The sequence below is a fragment of the Littorina saxatilis genome, linkage group LG3, assembly GCF_037325665.1.
Source record: "Littorina saxatilis isolate snail1 linkage group LG3, US_GU_Lsax_2.0, whole genome shotgun sequence".
In the NCBI taxonomy this organism is placed as follows: Eukaryota; Metazoa; Mollusca; class Gastropoda; order Littorinimorpha; family Littorinidae; genus Littorina; species Littorina saxatilis.
The window spans coordinates 24,431,110-24,451,950 of NC_090247.1; the positions used below are offsets into that span (position 1 = coordinate 24,431,110).

General features: G+C 46.7%; 1 protein-coding gene across 1 annotated transcript in view; it reads right to left on the reverse strand.

Moving 5' to 3' along the window:
* The window catches only part of LOC138961143 (uncharacterized), a 109,702-nt gene that overhangs the window by 12,740 nt on the left and 76,121 nt on the right, over nucleotides 1-20,841 (reverse strand). Inside the window, exons 2-3 of the mRNA XM_070332740.1 lie at nucleotides 3,561-3,694; nucleotides 1,683-1,881 (exon numbers count right to left, since the gene is read on the reverse strand). Of these exons, the coding sequence (XP_070188841.1) occupies nucleotides 1,683-1,881; nucleotides 3,561-3,694 (333 nt within the window). The remainder of the gene's footprint in view (nucleotides 1-1,682; nucleotides 1,882-3,560; nucleotides 3,695-20,841) is intronic.

Consider the following 20,841-nt stretch of genomic DNA (forward strand, 5'->3'; position numbering starts at 1 on the left):
GCAGGCGGTTACATTGAAATGTCAAACATTTGTTTGTAATGGTGTATATACTGTGCGAAGTTACACAGTGCGAGATTCAACTCAGGATTATAAAAACGAAAGTCTGCTGTGAACTTCAAGAAAAAAATTCTAATAAAAACAACAGAGAAAAAAACAACGAGAAACATACTGTGGAGCATTCCGCAACCTTTCAACCGACCCCCTCCCATATCTCCCTCTTTTCTATACATACAAAAAAAACATGATAACATGTACTACGTGACTCCATTCAAATATCCCTCTAACCAGACCGACAGACAGGTGGACAGACAGACCGACAGACAGGTGGACAGACAGACCGACAGACAAACAATCATGACAACTCGGCGCACTACGTGACTCCATTCAAATACCATTCTACCCTATCCACACTGACAGACAGGTGGACAGACAGACTGACAGACAGGTGAACAGACAAACATGTTTATTACTGTTATACGTGTTCCTGGAAAACCTCGCTTGGTCTCCTTGTTTGTTCTTTCTGCCACTGACACGTGCAACACACAGGAAGCACTGACGCTGCTGTGGTAAATAGGTCACGCCGAAAGCTGACAGTACGCCACCGATAGACAACAGAAAACAACAGGGAGGGGTCGATACGTGTCTCCTTTATTGAGCAACAAGCATCGGAACTTTGCTACTCTCCCCCCGTACGCGCTGCTATAATGATCCGGCATTCCTGATTTAGCCCCGACGCCCTTCTCATATCATCCGCCTTCAAAATGAGAAGGTCGCGTTGTTATCACTCACGCAGACGTCTGGCTTGAGTTATAGTGTACTAGGTTTTATAATTATGCAGAATGTGTCCCTAGCTTGAGGTACAGCGTACTAGTTTGTATAATTATGTAGAATGTGTCCCTCGCTTGAGGTATAGTGTACTAGTTTTTATAATTATGCAGAATATGTCCCTAGCTTGAGGTACAGCGTACTAGTTTGTATAATTATGTAGAATGTGTCCCTCGCTTGAGGTATAGTGTACTAGTTTTAATAATTATGTAGAATGTGTCCCTAGCTTAAGGTATAGTGTACTAGTTTTAATAATTATGCAGAATGTATCCCTAGCTTGAGGTATAGTGTACTGGTTTTTATAATTATGTAGAATGTGTCCCTCGCTTGAGGTATAGTGTACTAGTTTTTTATAATCATGCAGAATGTGTCCTTCGCTTGAGGTATAGTGTACTAGTTTTTACAATTATGTAGAATGTGTCCCTCGCTTGAGGTATAGTGTACTAGTTTTTACAATTATGTAGAATGTGTCCCTAGCTTGAGGTATAGTGTACTAGTTTTTATAATTATGCAGAATGTGTCCCTCCGTCGGTAATAGGCTACCTTGCTCTGTATCGAACGGAATTCTGAAGTTTTTATTTTTATTTTGTATTAAGGACATTAGAACAAAATTCAAAAGCTTTCCAAAGGAACAACTCCTAAATTCCGTGTCATCCCTGTCATTAAACACAACATGATGTTCCATCTCTGGAAGTAAGTTCTGTTAAATCAGTTGACACACCGTGTTTAATGTTATTTGTTAAACGGTCGAGAGGCTTACTTTTAAAACAAATAATTATGTGAAACATGAAATACAAAAAGACAGACAGACAGACAGACAGACAGCTAGCCAGCCAGCCAGCCAGACAGCCACTCACCAGGCACACAGTCATATATTACGGTCATGTAGTCAGTGTGCTGGCTCCCGGGGCAGTGGGTGGCGGAGGGCTGTCTCTGGACGACCAAGGTGCACTGCTGGTACCCGGAACAGCGCGTGTTGAGAGACGGGTACTTGCTGTCGTCGTTGATGATGCAGTCTGTGTGCGTTGCGTGGCAACAAGACGTCTTGCGTTGCCCCTTCACACACAAACCATGCAACAGGTCAAGGTGGAGTGTATAAGTAGGTAAAGGGGTTTTAAATGTTAAACTTCTTCTTCTGTTCTTCTGCGTTCGTGGGCTGAAACTCCCACGTACACTCGTGGTTTTTTTTTTGCACGAGTGGAATTTTACGTGTATGACCGTTTTTTTACCCCGCCATTTAGGCAGCCATACGCCGTTTTCGGAGGAAGCATGCTGGGTATTTTCGTGTTTCTATAACCCACCGAACTCTGACATGGATTACAGGATCTTTTTCGTGCGTACTTGGTCTTGTGCTTGTGTGTACACACGGGGTGTTCGGACACCGAGGAGAGTCTGCACACAAAGTTGACTCTGAGAAATAAATCTCTCGCCGAACGTGGGGACGAACTCACGCTGACAGCGGCCAATGGATACAAATCCAGCGCGCTACCGACTGAGCTACATCCCCGCCCTAAATGTTAAACTAAGAACAACCATCTTCACATTACTGTGAAACTATATTTTGTCCGGTCACACACAAACATTGTAACACAAGTAAGTAATATAAAATTAATAGAAACAGAAGTCGACGATTTCAATCAGGTCGCTCTAAAGCTGGCGGGTGAGACATTGTGACATTGCAAATTAAACTTCGTCATTTGATCAATTGCTGATAATAAAGAATGTAGTTGAAACCCCCTTCTTAGACTTACAAAAATAAGAGAGAGAACATCGGTTCTTGAAAGGAAATATTGGATGTAAATTTACAGAGGACATGAAGACAAAATGAGAGAAAGCAAGGTTTTAATTGGACGGAAGTCAGAATTCGGGGCATGTGAATGGGGATGTTCCACTGCATGTTCCAATGGTCTGTAAGGCTTGCCATGGAGGGCAGTGCGAGAGGATGGTGGAATACAGACAGAATACAGAATACAGAATCTTTAATTGCCCAAGGTTGGGCATTTGTGATGACATTGCGGCACGCACACCCACGCACACACACGCACGCACACACACACACACGCACGCACACACACACACACACACACACATCGCTGCCTCGTGCAATTTTATAACGTGACAGAGATCGCAGTCCCTGGTAAAAATAAAAGATAACAAATTAAAATATGCAATACAATAAACATAGATCTGATGGTCAGCGAATTAAATCACACACACACACACACACACACGCACACACACACACACACACCTTCACACACATCCACACACACACACACACACACACACACACACACACACACACACACCTAAAGTGTGGATGGTTACCTAAGAGGCGGCACTGGGTGCAGTGCCTTTCTAGTGCACTTGCACTACAACAGCACTGGGTGCAGTACTCGCTCCGGCATCGAAGAATTTTGCACTATAAAAATTCACAAAATTTGACCTATTTCGTCGCCTATAGAGGACGGAAAGAATGTCATTTTGAACATTGTTATGACATTCTTTCCGTCAAAAAAGTCAATTTAACGGTGTTAAATGAAGCGACCATCCACACAATTAGGTTGCCATCCAGAGTTTAGGTTGCCATCCACGTGTGGATGATTGCCTTATGGTGATTTAGGCAACCAAACCTGTGGAAACGGGGGTACACGCACACCTACACACACACACACACACACACACACACACACACACACACACACACACGTAGTCAACACAGAGACAGCACTGACCTGCATGCAGTCCCAGGACCGCTTGACGCCGAAGAAGAGCCGCTTGATGGCGATGCGGTGATTGACCGGACACTGCAGCTCCATCTGGTTCCCAGAACACCCAGAAACATAGATGTTCTCCCGGATTGTCGCCTCTGAAACACACAGGCAGGGGGCGCTGGTCAAACAACTGGTGGGAACAGACAGCAGGAAACAGAGCATTGAGACAGCAGGGCGCGTAATATAAGCGTTCGCTTGAGTTCGTGTCCCTATTGTTTATCGTTGTATTGTTGTACCATGTTTGATTTAATAAAACATTGTTTAAACCAGACAGCAGGTCACACAGAGAGTGAGAAAAGACAGCAGGAAACAGAGCTGTCAGACAGCAGGTCACACAGAGGGTGAGAAAAGACAGCAGGAAACAGAGCATTGAGACAGCAGGTCACACAGAGGGTGAGAAAAGACAGCAGGAAACAGAGCTGTGAGACAGCAGGTCACACAGAGGGTGAGAAAAGACAGCAGGAAACAGAGCAGTGAGACAGCAGGTCACACAGAGAGTGAGAAAAGACAACAGGAAACAGAGCAGTGAGACAGCAGGTCACACAGAGGGTGAGAAAAGACAGCAGGAAACAGAGCAGTGAGACAGCAGGTCACACAGAGGGTGAGAAAAGACAGCAGTAAACAGAGCAGTGAGATAGCAGGTCACACAGAGGGTGAGAAAAGACAGCAGTAAACAGAGCAGTGAGATAGCAGGTCACACAGAGGGTGAGAAAAGACAGCAGGAAACAGAGCTGTGAGACAGCAAGCCACACAGAGGGTGAGAAAAGACAGCAGTAAACAGAGCAGTGAGACAGCAGGTCACACAGAGGGTGAGAAAAGACAGCAGTAAACAGAGCTGTGAGACAGCAGGTCACACAGAGGGTGAGAAAAGACAGCAGTAAACAGAGCTGTGAGACAGCAGGTCACACAGAGGGTGAGAAAAGACAGCAGTAAACAGAGCTGTGAGACAGCAGGTCACACAGAGGGTGAGAAAAGACAGCAGTAAACAGAGCAGTGAGATAGCAGGTCACACAGAACACAGAGTGAGAAAAGACAGCAGTAAACAGAGCTGTGAGACAGCAGGTCACACAGAGGGTGAGAAAAGACAGCAGTAAACAGAGCTGTGAGACAGCAGGTCACACAGAGGGTGAGAAAAGACAGCAGTAAACAGAGCAGTGAGACAGCAGGTCACACAGAGGGTGAGAAAAGACAGCAGTAAACAGAGCTGTGAGACAGCAGGTCACACAGAGGGTGAGAAAAGACAGCAGTAAACAGAGAAATGAGACAGCAGGTTACATAGAGGGTGAGAAAAGACAGCAGTAAACAGAGCTGTGAGACAGCAGGTCACACAGAGGGTGAGAAAAGACAGCAGTAAACAGAGCTGTGAGACAGCAGGTCACACAGAGGGTGAGAAAAGACAGCAGGAAACAGAGCAGTGAGACAGCAGGCCACACAAAGGGTGAGAAAAGACAGCATGAAACAGAGCATTGAGACAGCAGGTCACACAGAGGGTGAGAAAAGACAGCAGAAAACAGAGCTGTGAGACAGCAGGCCACACAAAGGGTGAGAAAAGACAGCAGAAAACAGAGCTGTGAGACAGCAGGTCACACAGAGGGTGAGAAAAGACAGCAGGAAACAGAGCATTGAGACAGCAGGTCACACAGAGGGTGAGAAAAGACAGCAGAAAACAGAGCTGTGAGACAGCAGGCCACACAAAGGGTGAGAAAAGACAGCAGGAAACAGAGCATTGAGACAGCAGGTCACACAGAACACAGAGTGAGAAAAGACAGCAGGAAACAGAGCATTGAGACAGCAGGTCACACAGAACACAGAGTGAGAAAAGACAGCAGGAAACAGAGCATTGAGACAGCAGGTTACATAGAGGGTGAGAAAACGCAGCAGGAAACAGAGCAGTGAGACAGCAGGTCACACAGAGAGTGAGAAAAGACAGCAGGAAACGGAGCAGTGAGACAGCAGGTCACACAGAGAGTGAGAAAAGACAGCAGGAAACAGAGCAGTGAGACAGCAGGTCACACAGAGAGTGAGAAAAGACAGCAGGAAACAGAGCATTGGGACAGCAGGTCACACAGAGAGTGAGAAAAGACAGCAGGAAACAGAGCATTGAGACAGCAGGTCACACAGAACACAGAGTGAGAAAAGACAGCAGGAAACAGAGCATTGAGACAGCAGGTCACACAGAACACAGAGTGAGAAAAGACAGCAGGAAACGGAGCAGTGAGACAGCAGGTCACACAGAGAGTGAGAAAAGACAGCAGGAAACAGAGCATTGAGACAACAGGCCACGCAGAGAGTGAGTCGTGTTGCTGTCATGTCCTTGTCCTGAGCTACCAGCAGCCATTGTTGTGGCACGGCGCTCACTACTTGCCAGGATGGAAGAGAGTTGTTTGATGTCATAACACTAGGCCTGACAAAGCGGCTCACGGCAATTTAAGTTCTCTGCTATCTTTGCGCTCTGTTTCCCTTTTTGGTTTCTTCTACAGTGATCAGACCCTGGCTGTATCCAGACTGAACATGGAATTACATAACTAATGATGTGTGACCTTCACGTTTTCTATAATTACCTGCACCCACAATGAAAATGAAATTAAATAAATGATCAATTTCCCTGATCTCCGAGACTTCGCCGAAAGCATTCCGACAGAACTTTGTTTTTTTCAAAGCTGCTTACACCCAGGGGATCAACAGTTCCATGTCACGATACGGGCTTGATGCTTGGTGTACAATACGTATACCACCCAGGGAGGTCAACAGTTCCATTTCACGATACGGGCTTGATGCTTGGTGTACAATACTCTATATCACTCAGTGTGTACACCCCAGTCCACGGAGTTATCAATGATACAACCTGGGCTCAAAGGAAGGACGAGGCAGTGTGAACTGAGTAGTACTTAAGAGGGGCCGTCTACATGTTTATAAACAACACTCTGCACCGATACCTGAACTGATACAGGCAATGGGGGGGGGGGGATGTAGGGGGGTGAACCTGTTTATAAACAACACTCTGCACCGATACCTGAACTGATACAGGCAATGAGGGGGGATGGATGTAGGCGGGTGAACCTGTTTACAAACACTACTCTGGGTGGTGTCAGCACCATACCTGGATACAGAGAATGAGGGGATAGAGTGGGGTGGGGGGGGGGGGGGATGGACCTGTTTACAAACACCGCTCTATGTGGTGTCAGCACAATGCCTTGATGATACAGCCAGGTGCCAGACAAGCCTGGGTAAGTGGCGAGTGTATGAAGACACGCCCGGCGTGTTGCTGTGTGTTGTGACTTCCCTCCTTAACTATCTTACCACAACACGGGGGGCGGCCTCAAATGCCGGCTTTACCTGCGAACAGGTAGATAAGGGACTACAGGTATGTGTTTTGTAGGCGGCAGTACCATGGCCTATCTGGAATCAATGAGAGGAAACATCGTGATGTTTGAAAGCAGCTTGCTATGGTCTCACGGCTGCCTGCAAATAGATATCTGAGCCAGCGGTACAGTGTCTCGTGAGGGATAACGGAACCACACTGTCTCCTCCACACTATTTGTTCGCAACGCACTTCACCATCAACATGGACTATTATCTGTACCTATGCATAGAGATGATGTGCACAATGGCGAAAGCTTTCTTTTGTTGAGGATGACGACTGAGAGGGGAAGTGATCCGCCGGGTGACTGGCTGCTGCAAAGTGCGAGTCATCTATTTCCAAGGCGTTTTACAATGCAAAAAAAAAAAAAGAAGTAAATTTGAAGGGGCTTATTGTCCGTCAGGTCTTAATTGCCTATATTGGACATGAATTGGTTTATACGATTCGAGTTTTACGCCCTCACGGCTTTTGATGTATGCGTGTTTAGGTGGTATCAGCCATCTGCACTTATGGTAGAATGACCAAGATCTTTAACGTGCCATTGTGGTGACACGGGGGTGGGAGATGGATACCGTCTCTGGGTCTGCACATAAAGTTGACCCGTGTCCGTCCCGGCCCGGATTCAAACCAGCGACCTTTCGATCACAAGTCCAGTGCTCTACCACCTGAGCTACCCGGGCCCCCTTTTTACAATGCGCACAATGAGCAGAAAGAAGAAAAAAACGAGTCAGCCTAAAAACTTCAAATAAAATCATTAACATGGAAATTGGCAATCAGCCAGTCGTATTCCCTGGCGACGTGAAATAACGAGAAACAACAAAAACAACACCGGAAACAAGTGAGTTGGGCTGGGCAGGCAGGGGGGAAGGGTGGGGGAGGGGGGGGGGGGGGCTGGAGGGTGCGGGGGACGCTAACAAATGACGGACACAGAACATTGCTCGAGACGCATTTGTTGCCAGGACACTTGTTCCGAAGCCAGCCATTTCTTGTGAAGTCAGAGTGTACATGTTGCCATCGAGTCAGTGGGAATAGGTTCGTTAGACACGACCTATATGAGTCAGTGGGAATAGGTCCGTTAGACACGACCTATATATGAGTAATGTGGGACCGCAACCAACAACGGGAAGTTGTCGAGAAGAACTTTCTTCCGAGATTTGTTTAAATCTCTTAGCAGAGAAAGAGAGAGAAAAAAGTATTCCTTCACAGACAGCCTATTGGGAGCATCAGACCCTCCTCAAGGGGGACCAAGATTTACAATGCAAAGTCCCTTTGTGGGGGACGTATCACAAGGAAATCTAGTCCTGAGGAGGACCATTGTTTTTGTACCTAGACCGGACACGTGTTTCGACACTATTGTGTCTCATCAGTGGTCACGTGGTACTGATGGCGAGAGTTGTCAACCCATGGTATCCAACTAAGAAGCAAACCACTCTCTGAATGGTAGCTTCTGTTGGCATGGGAGACTACCCTCATCTGACAACCCCAAGGGGATATCTGTGAAGGGAAACACTTTGATATAAATTATATCTTCTTCTTCTTCTTGTCGATCACTCAGATGGAAACGCCGTTTCTCCGCGCAAATGTTGCCGTGCGCTGTAGGTCGTCCAGACTACCATAGAGCTTCCCTTGCACCGTGGTCGCCTCCGCCCAGATCTGGCTCCTGAGGTTTGATATATATAACTCAGTGGATCAGACTGCAGCGCTGTGACGCTGAATCATTCACCCACAGGGGAGACTACCCTTGGACCAGCTACACCACGGCAGGCTAAACTCTTGCCATGAAAACAGTCAGGGAGAAAAACAGTCGTACATCAACACAGCCCACTACAGCCTGATAGGCCGTGACAGGGCCCGAGTGTTTCCCCTATAACCCTTATAATAATACCTGGCAGCTTCGTGTCCGGGACTTATAAAGAGTGCTCTTCGACTTGCTGTAGCCAATATGACCAAAGATACAGCGGAGAGACTGATGATAAATTTGCTATGACGCAAATACGGGACCAAAAGGAAACAGTGAAAAGAGGAAGGGGGGAGGGAAGCGGGTGGGTTGGTATTCAAAAAGAAAGCAAGAGGTAGTTGAAGGGGACGAAGAGAAGGAAGAAGAGGGGTGTTTGTGTGTGTGGGGGGGGGACTTAGAATGGAGGATGAGGATGAAAAGGAGGACGGAGAGAGAGAGAGAGAGAGAGAGAGGTGGAGAGAGAGAGAGAGAGGGAGAGAGAGAGAGAGAGAGAGAGAGGGAGAGAGAGAGAGAGAGAGAGAGAGAGAGGTGGAAGATTGATAGAGATCAAGAAAAAGAGAGAAAGAGAGAGAGAGAAAGAGAGGGAGACGGAGAGAGAGAGAGAGAGAGAGAGAGAGAGAGAGAGAGAGAGAGAGAGAGAGAGAGAGAGAGAGAGAGAGAGAGAGAGCAGCTCGGCAGAGAGATCTTGATCTGCGATAGAAAGGAACCGTTTTCCCAGTTACAGTGCCCTCCTTGACGCTTGTCTTTCTATTCGTACAGTGGCGGGTGCAGGCTACACCAGCCTTTGGTCTACATAGAGGCGTACAGGGAGGCCGCCTTACGCTGTTTACCTTGGCCAGTGGCAGCCACCGAGCAGCGCGGGCTGATGGAGCGCGAGATGTCTGATAATCCGCCACTCTTTCACCGGCTGCTTTACCCATTCTCTCCACTTCCTCCCATCCCCCCGCGGGTTAGGGGGAAGAATTTACCCGATGCTCCCTAGCATGTCGTAAAAGGCGACTAACGAATTTTGTTTCTCCTTTTACCCTTGTTAAGTGTTTCTTGTATAGAATATAGTCAATGTTTGTAAAGATTTTAGTCAAGCAGTAGAACTCAGAACTCAGAACTCATTTAATTGTCATAAAAACACAGTAAAGGGTTTATCAGACACGAAGTGGATATTTGTATGTAAGAAATGTTAAGTCCTTTGTACTGGAAACTTGCATTCTCCCAGTGAGGTAATATATTGTACTACGTTGCAAGCCCCTGGAGCAAATGTTTGATTATTGCTTTTGTGAACAAGAAACAATTGACAAGTGGCTCTATCCCATCTCCCCCCTTTCCCCGTTGCGATATAACCTTCGTGGTTGAAAACGACGTTAAACACCAAATAAAGAAAGAAAAGAAAGAACTTCCTCCCATATCCCGAGCAGAGAGCAAAGATACCCCAGCCAAGATCTGCCAGCCTGCCGTTCAAGTCTTCGCTGGTCCTGGCTCCGCCACGAGGCACTCATATAGAAATAGCAGCAAAGTGTGCTTCTACCCTCTTTGATAGCAGTGAGAGCGGAACGGGGGAAGAGAAAAGAGCATTATCCACAGAAAAGAGCACATACAGCAGCGAGCATTTTAATGGAGAGAGGAACCAGCCACGGCATACAGAAAAAAAGCATATCTGCAGAAAGCTCATCTGCAGAATAGCATCTGCACGAAATAAAAGCACGTACAGGAACGAACGCATCTACGCGGAAAGAAGGATCCACCGCGAAGAATCGTCTGCACAAAAAGAGCATTTGCAGAAATTACCATAGATCTTTGCGAAAAGATTAATTCTGTTTCTTTGCACGAAGAGAGAGGTTTTTGTTCCGTGTATCTGTTGGTGTCACTGGCGGGGTCGTATCTGAAAAGAGTCAAGAAAAAAACCTGTTCCCTACGAGATAAGTTCTCGGTGTTTGAAGGTTGGACCGAACACCTTGCCAAGAAGTGATCTACAGCACTGAAAGAGAACCGTGCTTTCCATGTGTCCTGTGTTGCACTTGTAACACATACCGACATGGAAGAAATATTCCTGTGCTGTGAGTGTTTTTCATCCCGCTCATGGTTGTACTGAAGGAAAGATTACACTTAGGAGTTTTGCAAACATGTACATGTATATTCATATATATCTTCTGCCAATCATCACTATCTTAGTTGGAAGCGTACTTGCAAGATCCAGTTCAGATACACACTATTTCTAACACATTATAATATAGAGGAATGGAATGACAAGGAAAGGATGACAACCAACCGACCCATACTCTGAACCAAAGATCTTCTGGCTCTGAAGCCCTGTTCCCAACAGCGAGACTCGGCTGATGTGTAACAATGAGGCCTGCGTGGTGGAGGAGATATTCGTTGTATGTGGAACATATCATTTTCAGATTATATAACTAACAAACAAAAACAAACAATAAAACAATAAAACAGAAAGAAACATACACACAAACAAACAGAGGCAAGTCAGTCTCCACGAAGAAAACATTGTGCGTGCATATTTGTTTGCTTGTTTGCTTAACGCCCAGCCGACCACGAAGGGCCATATCAGGGCGGTGCTGCTTTGACATATAACGTGCGCCACACACAAGACAGAAGTCGCAGCACAGGCTTCATGTCTCACCCAGTCACATTATTCTGACACCGGACCAACCAGTCCTAGCACTAACCCCATAATGCCAGACGCCAGGCGGAGCAGCCACTAGATTGCCAATTTTAAAGTCTTAGGTATGACCCGGCCGGGGTTCGAACCCACGACCTCCCGATCACGGGGCGGACGCCTTACCACTAGGCCAGCCGTGCCGGTGTGTGCGTGAATAGGAAGTGGCTCAAGTTAATGTTTTGGGGCAAAAACTGGCAAGCCGCCGTCCTATTTGCGGTAGTAATGACAAGTTAAAAGCAGTGTGGATGTCCGCTGAAAGCCAGAAAAAGCCAGGAGAGTCTGCAAGCGAGATCAGCCTGTCATCACAACCTGTTGCTGAACCAAGCAGAATGTGAGAGAGACGGAGCAGAGAACAGAGGAGTGAGCTGAGATGAGGCAACAAGAGATCTATACAGCCGTTGCTCTGTGAGAGAGACGGAGCAGAGAACAGAGGAGTGAGCTGAGATGAGGCAACAAGAGATCTATACAGCTTGCTCTGTGAGAGAGACGGAGCAGAGAACAGAGGAGTGAGCTGAGAGGAGACAACAAGAGATCTATACAGCCGTTGCTCTGTGAGAGAGACGGAGCAGAGAACAGAGGAGTGAGCTGAGATGAGGCAACAACAAAAGATCTATACAGCTTGCTCTGTGAGAGAGACGGAGCAGAGAACAGAGGAGTGAGCTGAGATGAGACAACAACAAAAGATCTATACAGCTTGCTCTGTGAGAGAGACGGAGCAGAGAACAGAGGAGTGAGCTGAGATGAGACAACAACAAGAGATCAAAACAGCTCTGTGAGAGAGGCGGAGCAAAGAACAGAGGAGTGAGCTGAGATGGAAAAGTTAAAGGGCTTATTGTCCGTCGGGTCTAAATTGCCTATATTGGACATGACTTGGTTTATACGATAGTTAAAAAAAAATAAAAAGAATTCGGGAGCTGGTTAAAAACGGGAGGATGACGGGAGTGTGGGTGATAAGATATTTTAAAAAGATCTGTTAAGATTGGATAAAATCGAGTACTTTGTATCACCTTAGTATAAGTGGGGTCCACGTACGTAATCTGGGAGGATGGGACGATAAAATCGAGCTGAGATGAGACAACAAGAGATCTATATTGCCTGCTCTGTTAGAGAGACGGGGCAGAGAACAGAGAAGTGAGCTGAGATGAGGCAACAAGAGATCTATAGCTTGCTCTGTGCACTGAGGCAACCAACACTCGATCACACACTGCATTTAGACTACATCCGATCTGCCACCGTCTCCCCATGCAAACACAGCCTGAAGCATTACCGTTAACAGACAAATGGGTGTCAGCGGGGTAACCCCAACAAGTGTGCGAAAACAATTATTCGCAGATTAGGGGAAGAAAAGGAATGGACGACACAGTGAGTGTGAACAGATACGGCGCGGGGTGTTGGTGTCACGACGGAGAATTGTGCGTTGTGCTTTGAGTGGTGGACATAGACATACTCCGTCACAACACTTACAGTCAATAGCAAGAGGGTGTAGCTCACTGCCGCTGTCAACTGAGGGCAATGCTAGGAAGTAGCATGATGGTTTTCTTAAATAATGATGTAAATTACTAGACTCATCAAAGGCGATCTATTGGAGACTGCTTGCACCTGACAGGATGTATGGTTTATGAGGACAGAACGCAGGGCGGTGGCAGACGTACAGTGCGGCATCCCTTTCATCGCCAGACGCTGGCCGCTAAACGTAATGTGTGTGATGCAGGCAATCTGAACACTACCCTACATACCTTTTGGCCTCCAAACCCTCTCAGATATTTCCATCAGACTTCAAAGACACTGTGAAATCTAAAACATCACAATATTGGAGAGAGAGAGAGAGAGAGAGAGAGAGAGAGAGAGAGAGAGAGAGAGAGAGAGAGAGAGAGAGAGAGAGAGAGAGAGAGAGAGAGAGAGAGAGAGAGAGAGAGAGAGAGAGAGAGAGAGAGATTTACGACATTGGAAATAGATGTCAAAAAGATCGCACAAAACTCCTCATGACGTCAAGGCCGATTCTCACAAAACACAGGCAGCCCTCTTTGGAATAAAAACGTCATCTGCAGATAGCAAATCAGCCAGCATTAAAACCATAAATCTTGTCATGAAATGCGCAAACCTGCCGATATCAGAAAAACGTGCGCGATTTCTAAATGAGGGGTTTGGGTTGGGGGAGGGGTGGTGGGGCTTGAAACCCCAACAGAACCGATAATAAATTGATTGCAAATGACATACTCCATTAAATTCTGACGATAAAGTTTCAAGTGAAGAACGAGAGTTGAACACTGGAAATGAATTGAACCGGACGGACAGAGCAAATAGCGACCACACGGGACTCCGAGCACACTGCACGACGAATTTAGATAAGAATAGAACTGCTCACTTCAGCAGTGAAGCGAAGCGCAACAGTCAGCACCATTTATCGCGCTGATGACCTTGACCCCCCAATAACATACATCACCATGGAGACGTGACAGTGGTGAAAGACGTTCTCAGAGGCTGCTGACCCGGCTTTCCCGGTAATTGGTACAGGGGAGATAACTGATGCTGCGGAGCAAGGGCCACCACTCATCTCCTCACATGCTGACTGCCGACACTGCTTATCACAAGTGTACTACATTATTAGGATATACAGTGCAACCCCCTTTTAATAGATCTTACACCTGGAAAAAGCAGGTCTCAAACTCAGTGAAGGGAGGGATTCCCAACTGATACAACGTTCTTTCACAGCACTATTCACAATGGAATCGGGAGCATCACGTTACTCCCCCGGCTCGTTACTCCCCCGGCTTGTTACTAACCCTAACCCTAACCCTAACCCTAAGGGGGAGTAACGAGCCGGGGGAGTAATGAGCTGATTCCATGGAATCATCTGGTCTCGGTTACCCCTCTGAATTCCTGGGGAATTGAACACGGGGTCGCAACGTAGTCCTAAAATAGCGGTCCATTTACAGGTCATGAACAGAAAAACTGAGCAAGCTAGCTAGGTTTTAAAAAGGAGGCTCCTCTGTAGTATTACTGTGGCTTATCTGGCGCGGTAAAATATTGCATGATAACACCCTTGAGCTCTAGGGCAATATTGCCTGATAACACCCCGGAGGTAAGTGCATGAAACAGGGACCCTGAGGTCACCATGAGACATGCCAGACCCACAGAGGTGACGTCATTTCGTGCAGATAGGACTACGAGCAGGATATTTCTGGAGATTCTTCAGGAAGTCGGTCGTGCCATACATTCTTAAAAAAGTTCGAGGACGAACAAAGTCCAGAAGTACAAGAGAACCCGTGCAAGCTTGCGGCGTATGTGATGAGTGCATGGCGTGATTACTGTGGCGTCCACTGCTAGATCCATGCTACACTGCTCAAATGATCTGTGCTTCTTTGTTTGTTTGTTTGTTTTGTTTTGTTTTGCAAGTTGAGTTTATGAGAAGACAAGTTACTACACGTTGTCAAAGTGACGCCACACCACACACACAGAACCCCTTCAAGGCGACCCGCTATGGACGGTGATTTTCTTCCCAAAACGTGTCTATGGATCTGCTGTCACAGTGAAGACAAAAACGTTCCTACCGTCGCTACCAGATTTTGAGTGATGACAGCGATGTGGCCTTTGTCACGAAAAGCTCTTTCTTTCCTGCTCTGCATTTTGTTGTTGTTGTTGCTGTGAGGATTGATTGTTGCCTGCCTCACCCGGTGTATGCGCCGTTAGTATGACGTCACGCAGTTCTGTCAATTCCCGTTTCCGTTCTCTCATTTCTTTGACTTTCTTTTTTAATTAACTTCATTAAACCTACACATGCTCTGCATAGTTGTCGTTATGTCAAGTGTACTGAACAGGGTTGCTACTGGATATGACTTACTTATTACAGAGAGAGAGAGAGAGAGAGAGAGAGAGAGAGAGAGAGAGAGAGAGAGAGAGAGAGAGAGAGAGAGAGAGGGGAGCGAGAGAGAGGGGAGCGAGAGAGAGAGAGGGGAGCGAGAGAGAGAGAGGGGAGAGAGAGGGGAGAGAGCGGGGAGCGAGAGAGAGAGGGGAGCGAGAGAGAGAGAGAATGAGAGGAGAGAGAGAGAGAGAGAGAGAGAGAGAGAGAGAATGAGAGGGGAGAGAGAGAGTGAGAGGGGAGCGAGAGAGAGAGAGAGAGAGAGAGAGAGCGAGAGAAAGAGAGAGAGAGAAAGAGAGAGAGAGCAAGCGAGAGAGAGAGAGCGACTGAGACAGAGAAAGAGAGAGAGAGAGAGAGAGTAAGAGGGGAGCGAGAGTAAGAGGGGAGCGAGAGAGAGAGAGGCGAGAGAGAGAGAGAGAGAGTGAGAGAGAGCGAGCGAGAGAGAGAGAGTGAGAGGGGAGCGAGCGAGAGAGAGAGTGAGAGGGGAGCGAGAGAGAGAGAGAGAGAGAGAGAGAGAGGGAGGGAGAGAGAGAGTGACAGAGAGAGAAAGAGTGAGAGACAGAGAGAGAGTGAGAGTAAGAGGGAGAGAGAGAGCGACTGAGAGAGCGAGCGAGCGAGAGAGAGAGAGAGAGAGAGAGAGAGAGAGAGAGAGAATGAAATAGAGCGAGCGAGCGAGCGAGAGAGAGAGAGAGAGAGAGAGAGAGAGAGAGAGAGAGAGAGAGAGAGAGAGAGAGAGAATGAAATAGAGCGAGCGAGCGAGCGAGAGAGAGCGAGCGAGCGAGAGAGAGAGAGAGAGAGAGAGAGAGAGAGAGAGAGAATGAAATAGAGCGAGCGAGCGAGCGAGAGAGAGAGAGAGAGAGAGAGAGAGAGAGAGAGAGAGAGAGAGAGAGAGAGAGAGAGAGAGAGAGAGAGAGAGAGAGAGAGAGCGAGAGAGAGAGGGGAGCGAGCGAGAGAGAGAGAGAAAGAGAGAAAGAGAGAGAGAGAGAGAGAGAGAGAGAGAGAGAGAGAGAGAGAGAGAGAGAGAGAGAGAGAGAGAGAGAGAGAGAGAGAGAGAGAGAGAGAGAGAGAGAGAGAGAGAGAGAGAGAGAGAGAGAGAGAGAGAGAGAGAGAGAGAGAGAGAGAGAGAGAGAGAGAGAGAGAGAGAGAGAGAGAGAGAGAGAGAGAGAGAGAGAGAGAGAGAGAGAGAGAGAGAGAGAGAGAGAGAGAGAGAGAGAGAGAGAGAGAGAGAGAGAGAGAGAGAGAGAGAGAGAGAGAGAGGTGATCTATTCGTCAAAGACCTGGGTGAGGACAGAAACGTAAACGCATCTCCATTCTTTGTTTTACAGCTGTCTGGCTGTAGCAATAACCACTGACTGTAGAAATAACGCTGCATAATATAACAGCGCCGCCTGTGCGAAGTACCATTCCCAGAATATATCATTTCCTCGACAGCGAAATGCCAATCCCGGCTAACAAAATAATCCTCGCTGACAAAATACAATTTGTTGCGAATAAAACATTTATGGCTGCTGGCTGACTATCAGTGCTGGGGAACGGGCGAGTATAGTGGGCAACACACGTTTCCAGCGGATTATATCAACGTGTTCAGGGCAGCCAAACAACAGTAAAGAACACGGACAAAGCCAACACGGAGCACAGAGACGGTTTCCACGTGCACGACGTTATGAGACAACACAACACTAGCGCCAGCGCGCCGACACCTTTACAGCGGATTGTATAGCATAGCAAGTGTCGGGGATTGGCCATTAACACTTAAATCCCAGACAAAGCCAACACGAACAGAGAGACGGAGTCCACGTGCAGACAGTTATGACACGACAGCCTGTCTTTGTGCAGTGGTGTGTGGGGAACACCTGCCGCGTTGACTCACCTGGAGGCGTGATCGACCTTGGTGACCTTCACGCCTCACTGACCGCGAGCTGTTGCTTTTGTCTCCACTGTCGTCTGCCGTGCTGACACAACATGTTCAATGCGGGTTGTAGGCCGCAGCCACTGCCTTCCTGGCACTTGCAGACTTTGATAAATCTTTGAATATCTCATTGCAGCATTCATGCTAGTCGGTTCTCAGAATATGGCCTTGGAAATAACCGCAACAGCTTAACATTCGTATACGTTTCGTTGATTGAAAACGTGCTTGTCTTTAATATTGTTCATCGGAGAGAATGGACCTGGTCAGTACTCACTCACTACCAACCACAACTGTGGTCACTGATGTGCCTCTTGCACCTAATTCACACATAGGACATTTCCTATTCTGCAATTTAATATCTAAGCACGTGCGTAAATAGAAAAATGTTTCTCACGCGATTTCAGTTTGTAAAAGCTGTCCATACTCATTGACTTAAAGCATAAGGCCGAGAGGTGCTTCAGTTTTACATATATTCAACTTGACCAAACTGACTGAACAGAGAGAGAGAGAGAGAGAGAGAGAGAGAGAGAGAGAGAGAGAGAGAGAGAGAGAGAGAGAGAGAGAGAGAGAGAGCATCTATACAACTATGAAGAGCTTAACACTTTATGTGCTATGAATATGATGATCTAGTCATAACACCAACACCGGCGACAATTGACAGACAACCTCGCTACAACCAAACTACAACCTCGCTACAACCAAACTACAACCTCGCTACAACCAAACTACAACCTCGCTACAACCAAACTACAACCTCGCTACAACCAAACCATCCATTTGCACCATCAATAGCTTTACCCTGTGCGCCACAGACTGTCGAGAGCAGCGTAAAACCGTTAATTGTACAGAATCCGACATCAAAACCTTTCGACTTGAACGTCTGCACTCAACATGACCTTCGGCACAGTTACGCATTCATAGCAAAGAGGGCAGCCATTTCAATCTCTGGTTCATTTCCAGACAGAAGTGCAGCCATTGAGACACCAAGTTTGATCGTGTGCGGGACACAAAACCGACAGCCTGGGGTTTTTAATGCAAGGAAATATCTTATTGCACAGCTTGCAGCTGCACTTTCTGCATGAGGTTGTGTGTGTGTAATCTTCTCTCAATACCCGCTTTGTTGTCAGTCTCGCGCCATTAGACTACAGGGGTGTGAGTCTACACACTGCGCTATTGAGAAACCAGACACTGACTGAGACTGAGACAACAGACTGTGAGACAACAGACTGTGAGACAAAAGAGAGGATCGTTCAATAATTGTTATGATGGCAGACTGTGACAGCACTCAACAGATTATGTGCGACAAAAGAGAGGATCGTTCAGTGTTGTTATGATTTACCCCAGGGCCATTTCGCACAATGCGCATTGCAGGGTGGTTGTGTATGTAGGGCATTAGGTGAGCCACTCAGCACTGAGCACATAAAGGCCGCTGTGTTGCTGTCACAAGCTGAAACACACTGAAGAGAAGATCCTTCACAGTTATGATGACAATCTCATGCCCAGGGGTTCAGAGTTCTGATTGCTGCTGATGTGGGGTAATAGGTGAGCTACTCGAGCACTCGGCACTCAGTGGCCACTGCTTTACCAACGCCTGTACCCAGTCTAACCAATTTGGGTTTAGCGCCACTGGGTGAAGGACTTCCGTGTTGTCACAAACAGGCATCCGTAGCTGGTGAGAAAGAGATGCCATTTAAACAACGTCGCTCTAATCAAAGGCAATTAAGCAATAGCTGCGACAATCACGCCGCTTTAAGTGATAATTTCCCGTGAGTCATCAGGTGTTAAAGTTACCTAATCCGTGTTGGATTCTGCGCAGAGAGAGGAAGGAGAGAGAGGAAGGAGAGAGAGAGAGAGAGAGAGAGAGAGAGAGAGAGAGAGAGAGAGAGAGAGAGAGAGAGAGAGAGAGAGAGAGAGAGAGAGAGAGAGAGAGAGAGAGAGAGAGAGAGACGCTTTGACATTTTATTGAATAAACACGAAAGTTCATTTCAAAATGGGTTGGTTGGGGTAAAGGGTACAGCTTTGCGAGACATTTGCAACAAAACACAATCAGCAATGCGCGATGACGTAGGTGTTCCCATGCACGCGTGATGCGTCGGCCATCTTGGTAAGCAGCACTGAGAGGTGACTGTGCGTGAGGCGTGCAATGATACATGTTTCTGTTTGTCGTTGCAAAGTGATGGGGAATTTGTACTGAAACCTGGCCATCCCTATTACGCCCAGGTTCAGTGTCAGCTTCTTGCAACCAAGGCTGATTACTGTGACTTTGTTGTGTGGACCACAGTAGATTTTTTGGTTGTGAGGGTGGAGCCAGACGCTGCCTTTTTGCAGCGCGCAGAGGAAAAAGCCAAGGCATTTTTTCAAAGAGTTGTCCTGCCAGAGATGGTTGCAAAACACTTCACAAACATTCACACAGCTTCAACATCTGTGATTGTCACTCCAGATTCACAGACACAGCATCTAACCAGAACTTCTGAAAGAATGCCACTCAGTCCTCAGAAAAGCAATCCTCCCCCGAAAAGAACCAAAAGAGTTATTTGTTCCAAGGGCAAGCCCAGGAGAAAAGTCAGTGTGTGGTGTTTGTGTCGCAAGCCTGAAAGTGGTGACATGGTTGCTTGTGACAGTGAACATTGCAAAGTTCAGTGGTACATACCACACGGCATGTGTTGGACTTGATCATTTGCCAGGGAAAGATGATGCTTGGTTTTGTCCGGCTTGCCTTGACATGTCACTTTAGCTTAGTGTAGCTGTCTGGGGGTTTTCTGTCAGTGTCATGCTGTTTGAGGTTATAAGACTGAGTGACTGCATATTTTGAAGTATGTATTTGCCTAACTGTGCAAGTCTTGCACACTTACTTGTTGTTTCATTTGTGTGCCAAATCTGAATTCACACACACACACACATTACAAATATTTGGTTGACTTCATAAACAAATGTGTTCTGTTTTTATTTTTTATTTTTGTACTGTGAGCACATGCACAGAAAAGTACAACATTGGAAAAAGAATGTGCAGCTGTCTACTAGTACTAGACTCATAGAATGTACATGCATGTGTATGTTATAATGATAATGTGACACAAAATAAATCTTTCTTCTGTCCCATACACATGACTTGAGCTGTTCATACATATGTGCCTGTTTCAGTGTTTGTTGGTGTGACTGTTACTTAATGTAAGCCATTTAAACTCTGAAAATAACAGAACAAATCACCATGTCACTGCACATACAAGTCAGAGCACAACAAGAAAGTTGTAAACACAATTCTGATACAATGGGATGATTCCAGAATGCTATACACACACATCTTCAGAGTCAAACACAATCACACCACACTTGGACACATGTTGGTCAGGGCACAGCAAACAACCACTATTTTGTCGAGGAATGTTACATCCTCGCCTTCACAAGGCAGTATTAGATTGATGGGGATAGTACTACTCAGAATGGTATATTTCATTACAACATTGCCAATTACACGTTCAACATGGATCCTTAAATGTGCAATTTTCCTTGTCTGCTCAATGTCCTGGGAATGCATCTGACACTTTCCCCTAGTAAATGCAGGGATTTTCACCTCTGCACATGCAAGACCTACAATCTCCTCTATATCAAAGCCGCGATCTGCTAGCACTTTGTCTCCTGGTAACAGATGATTCAGAAATCCACTATTTTCTGTTATCATCTTATCACTTGCCTTCCCTCCCCAC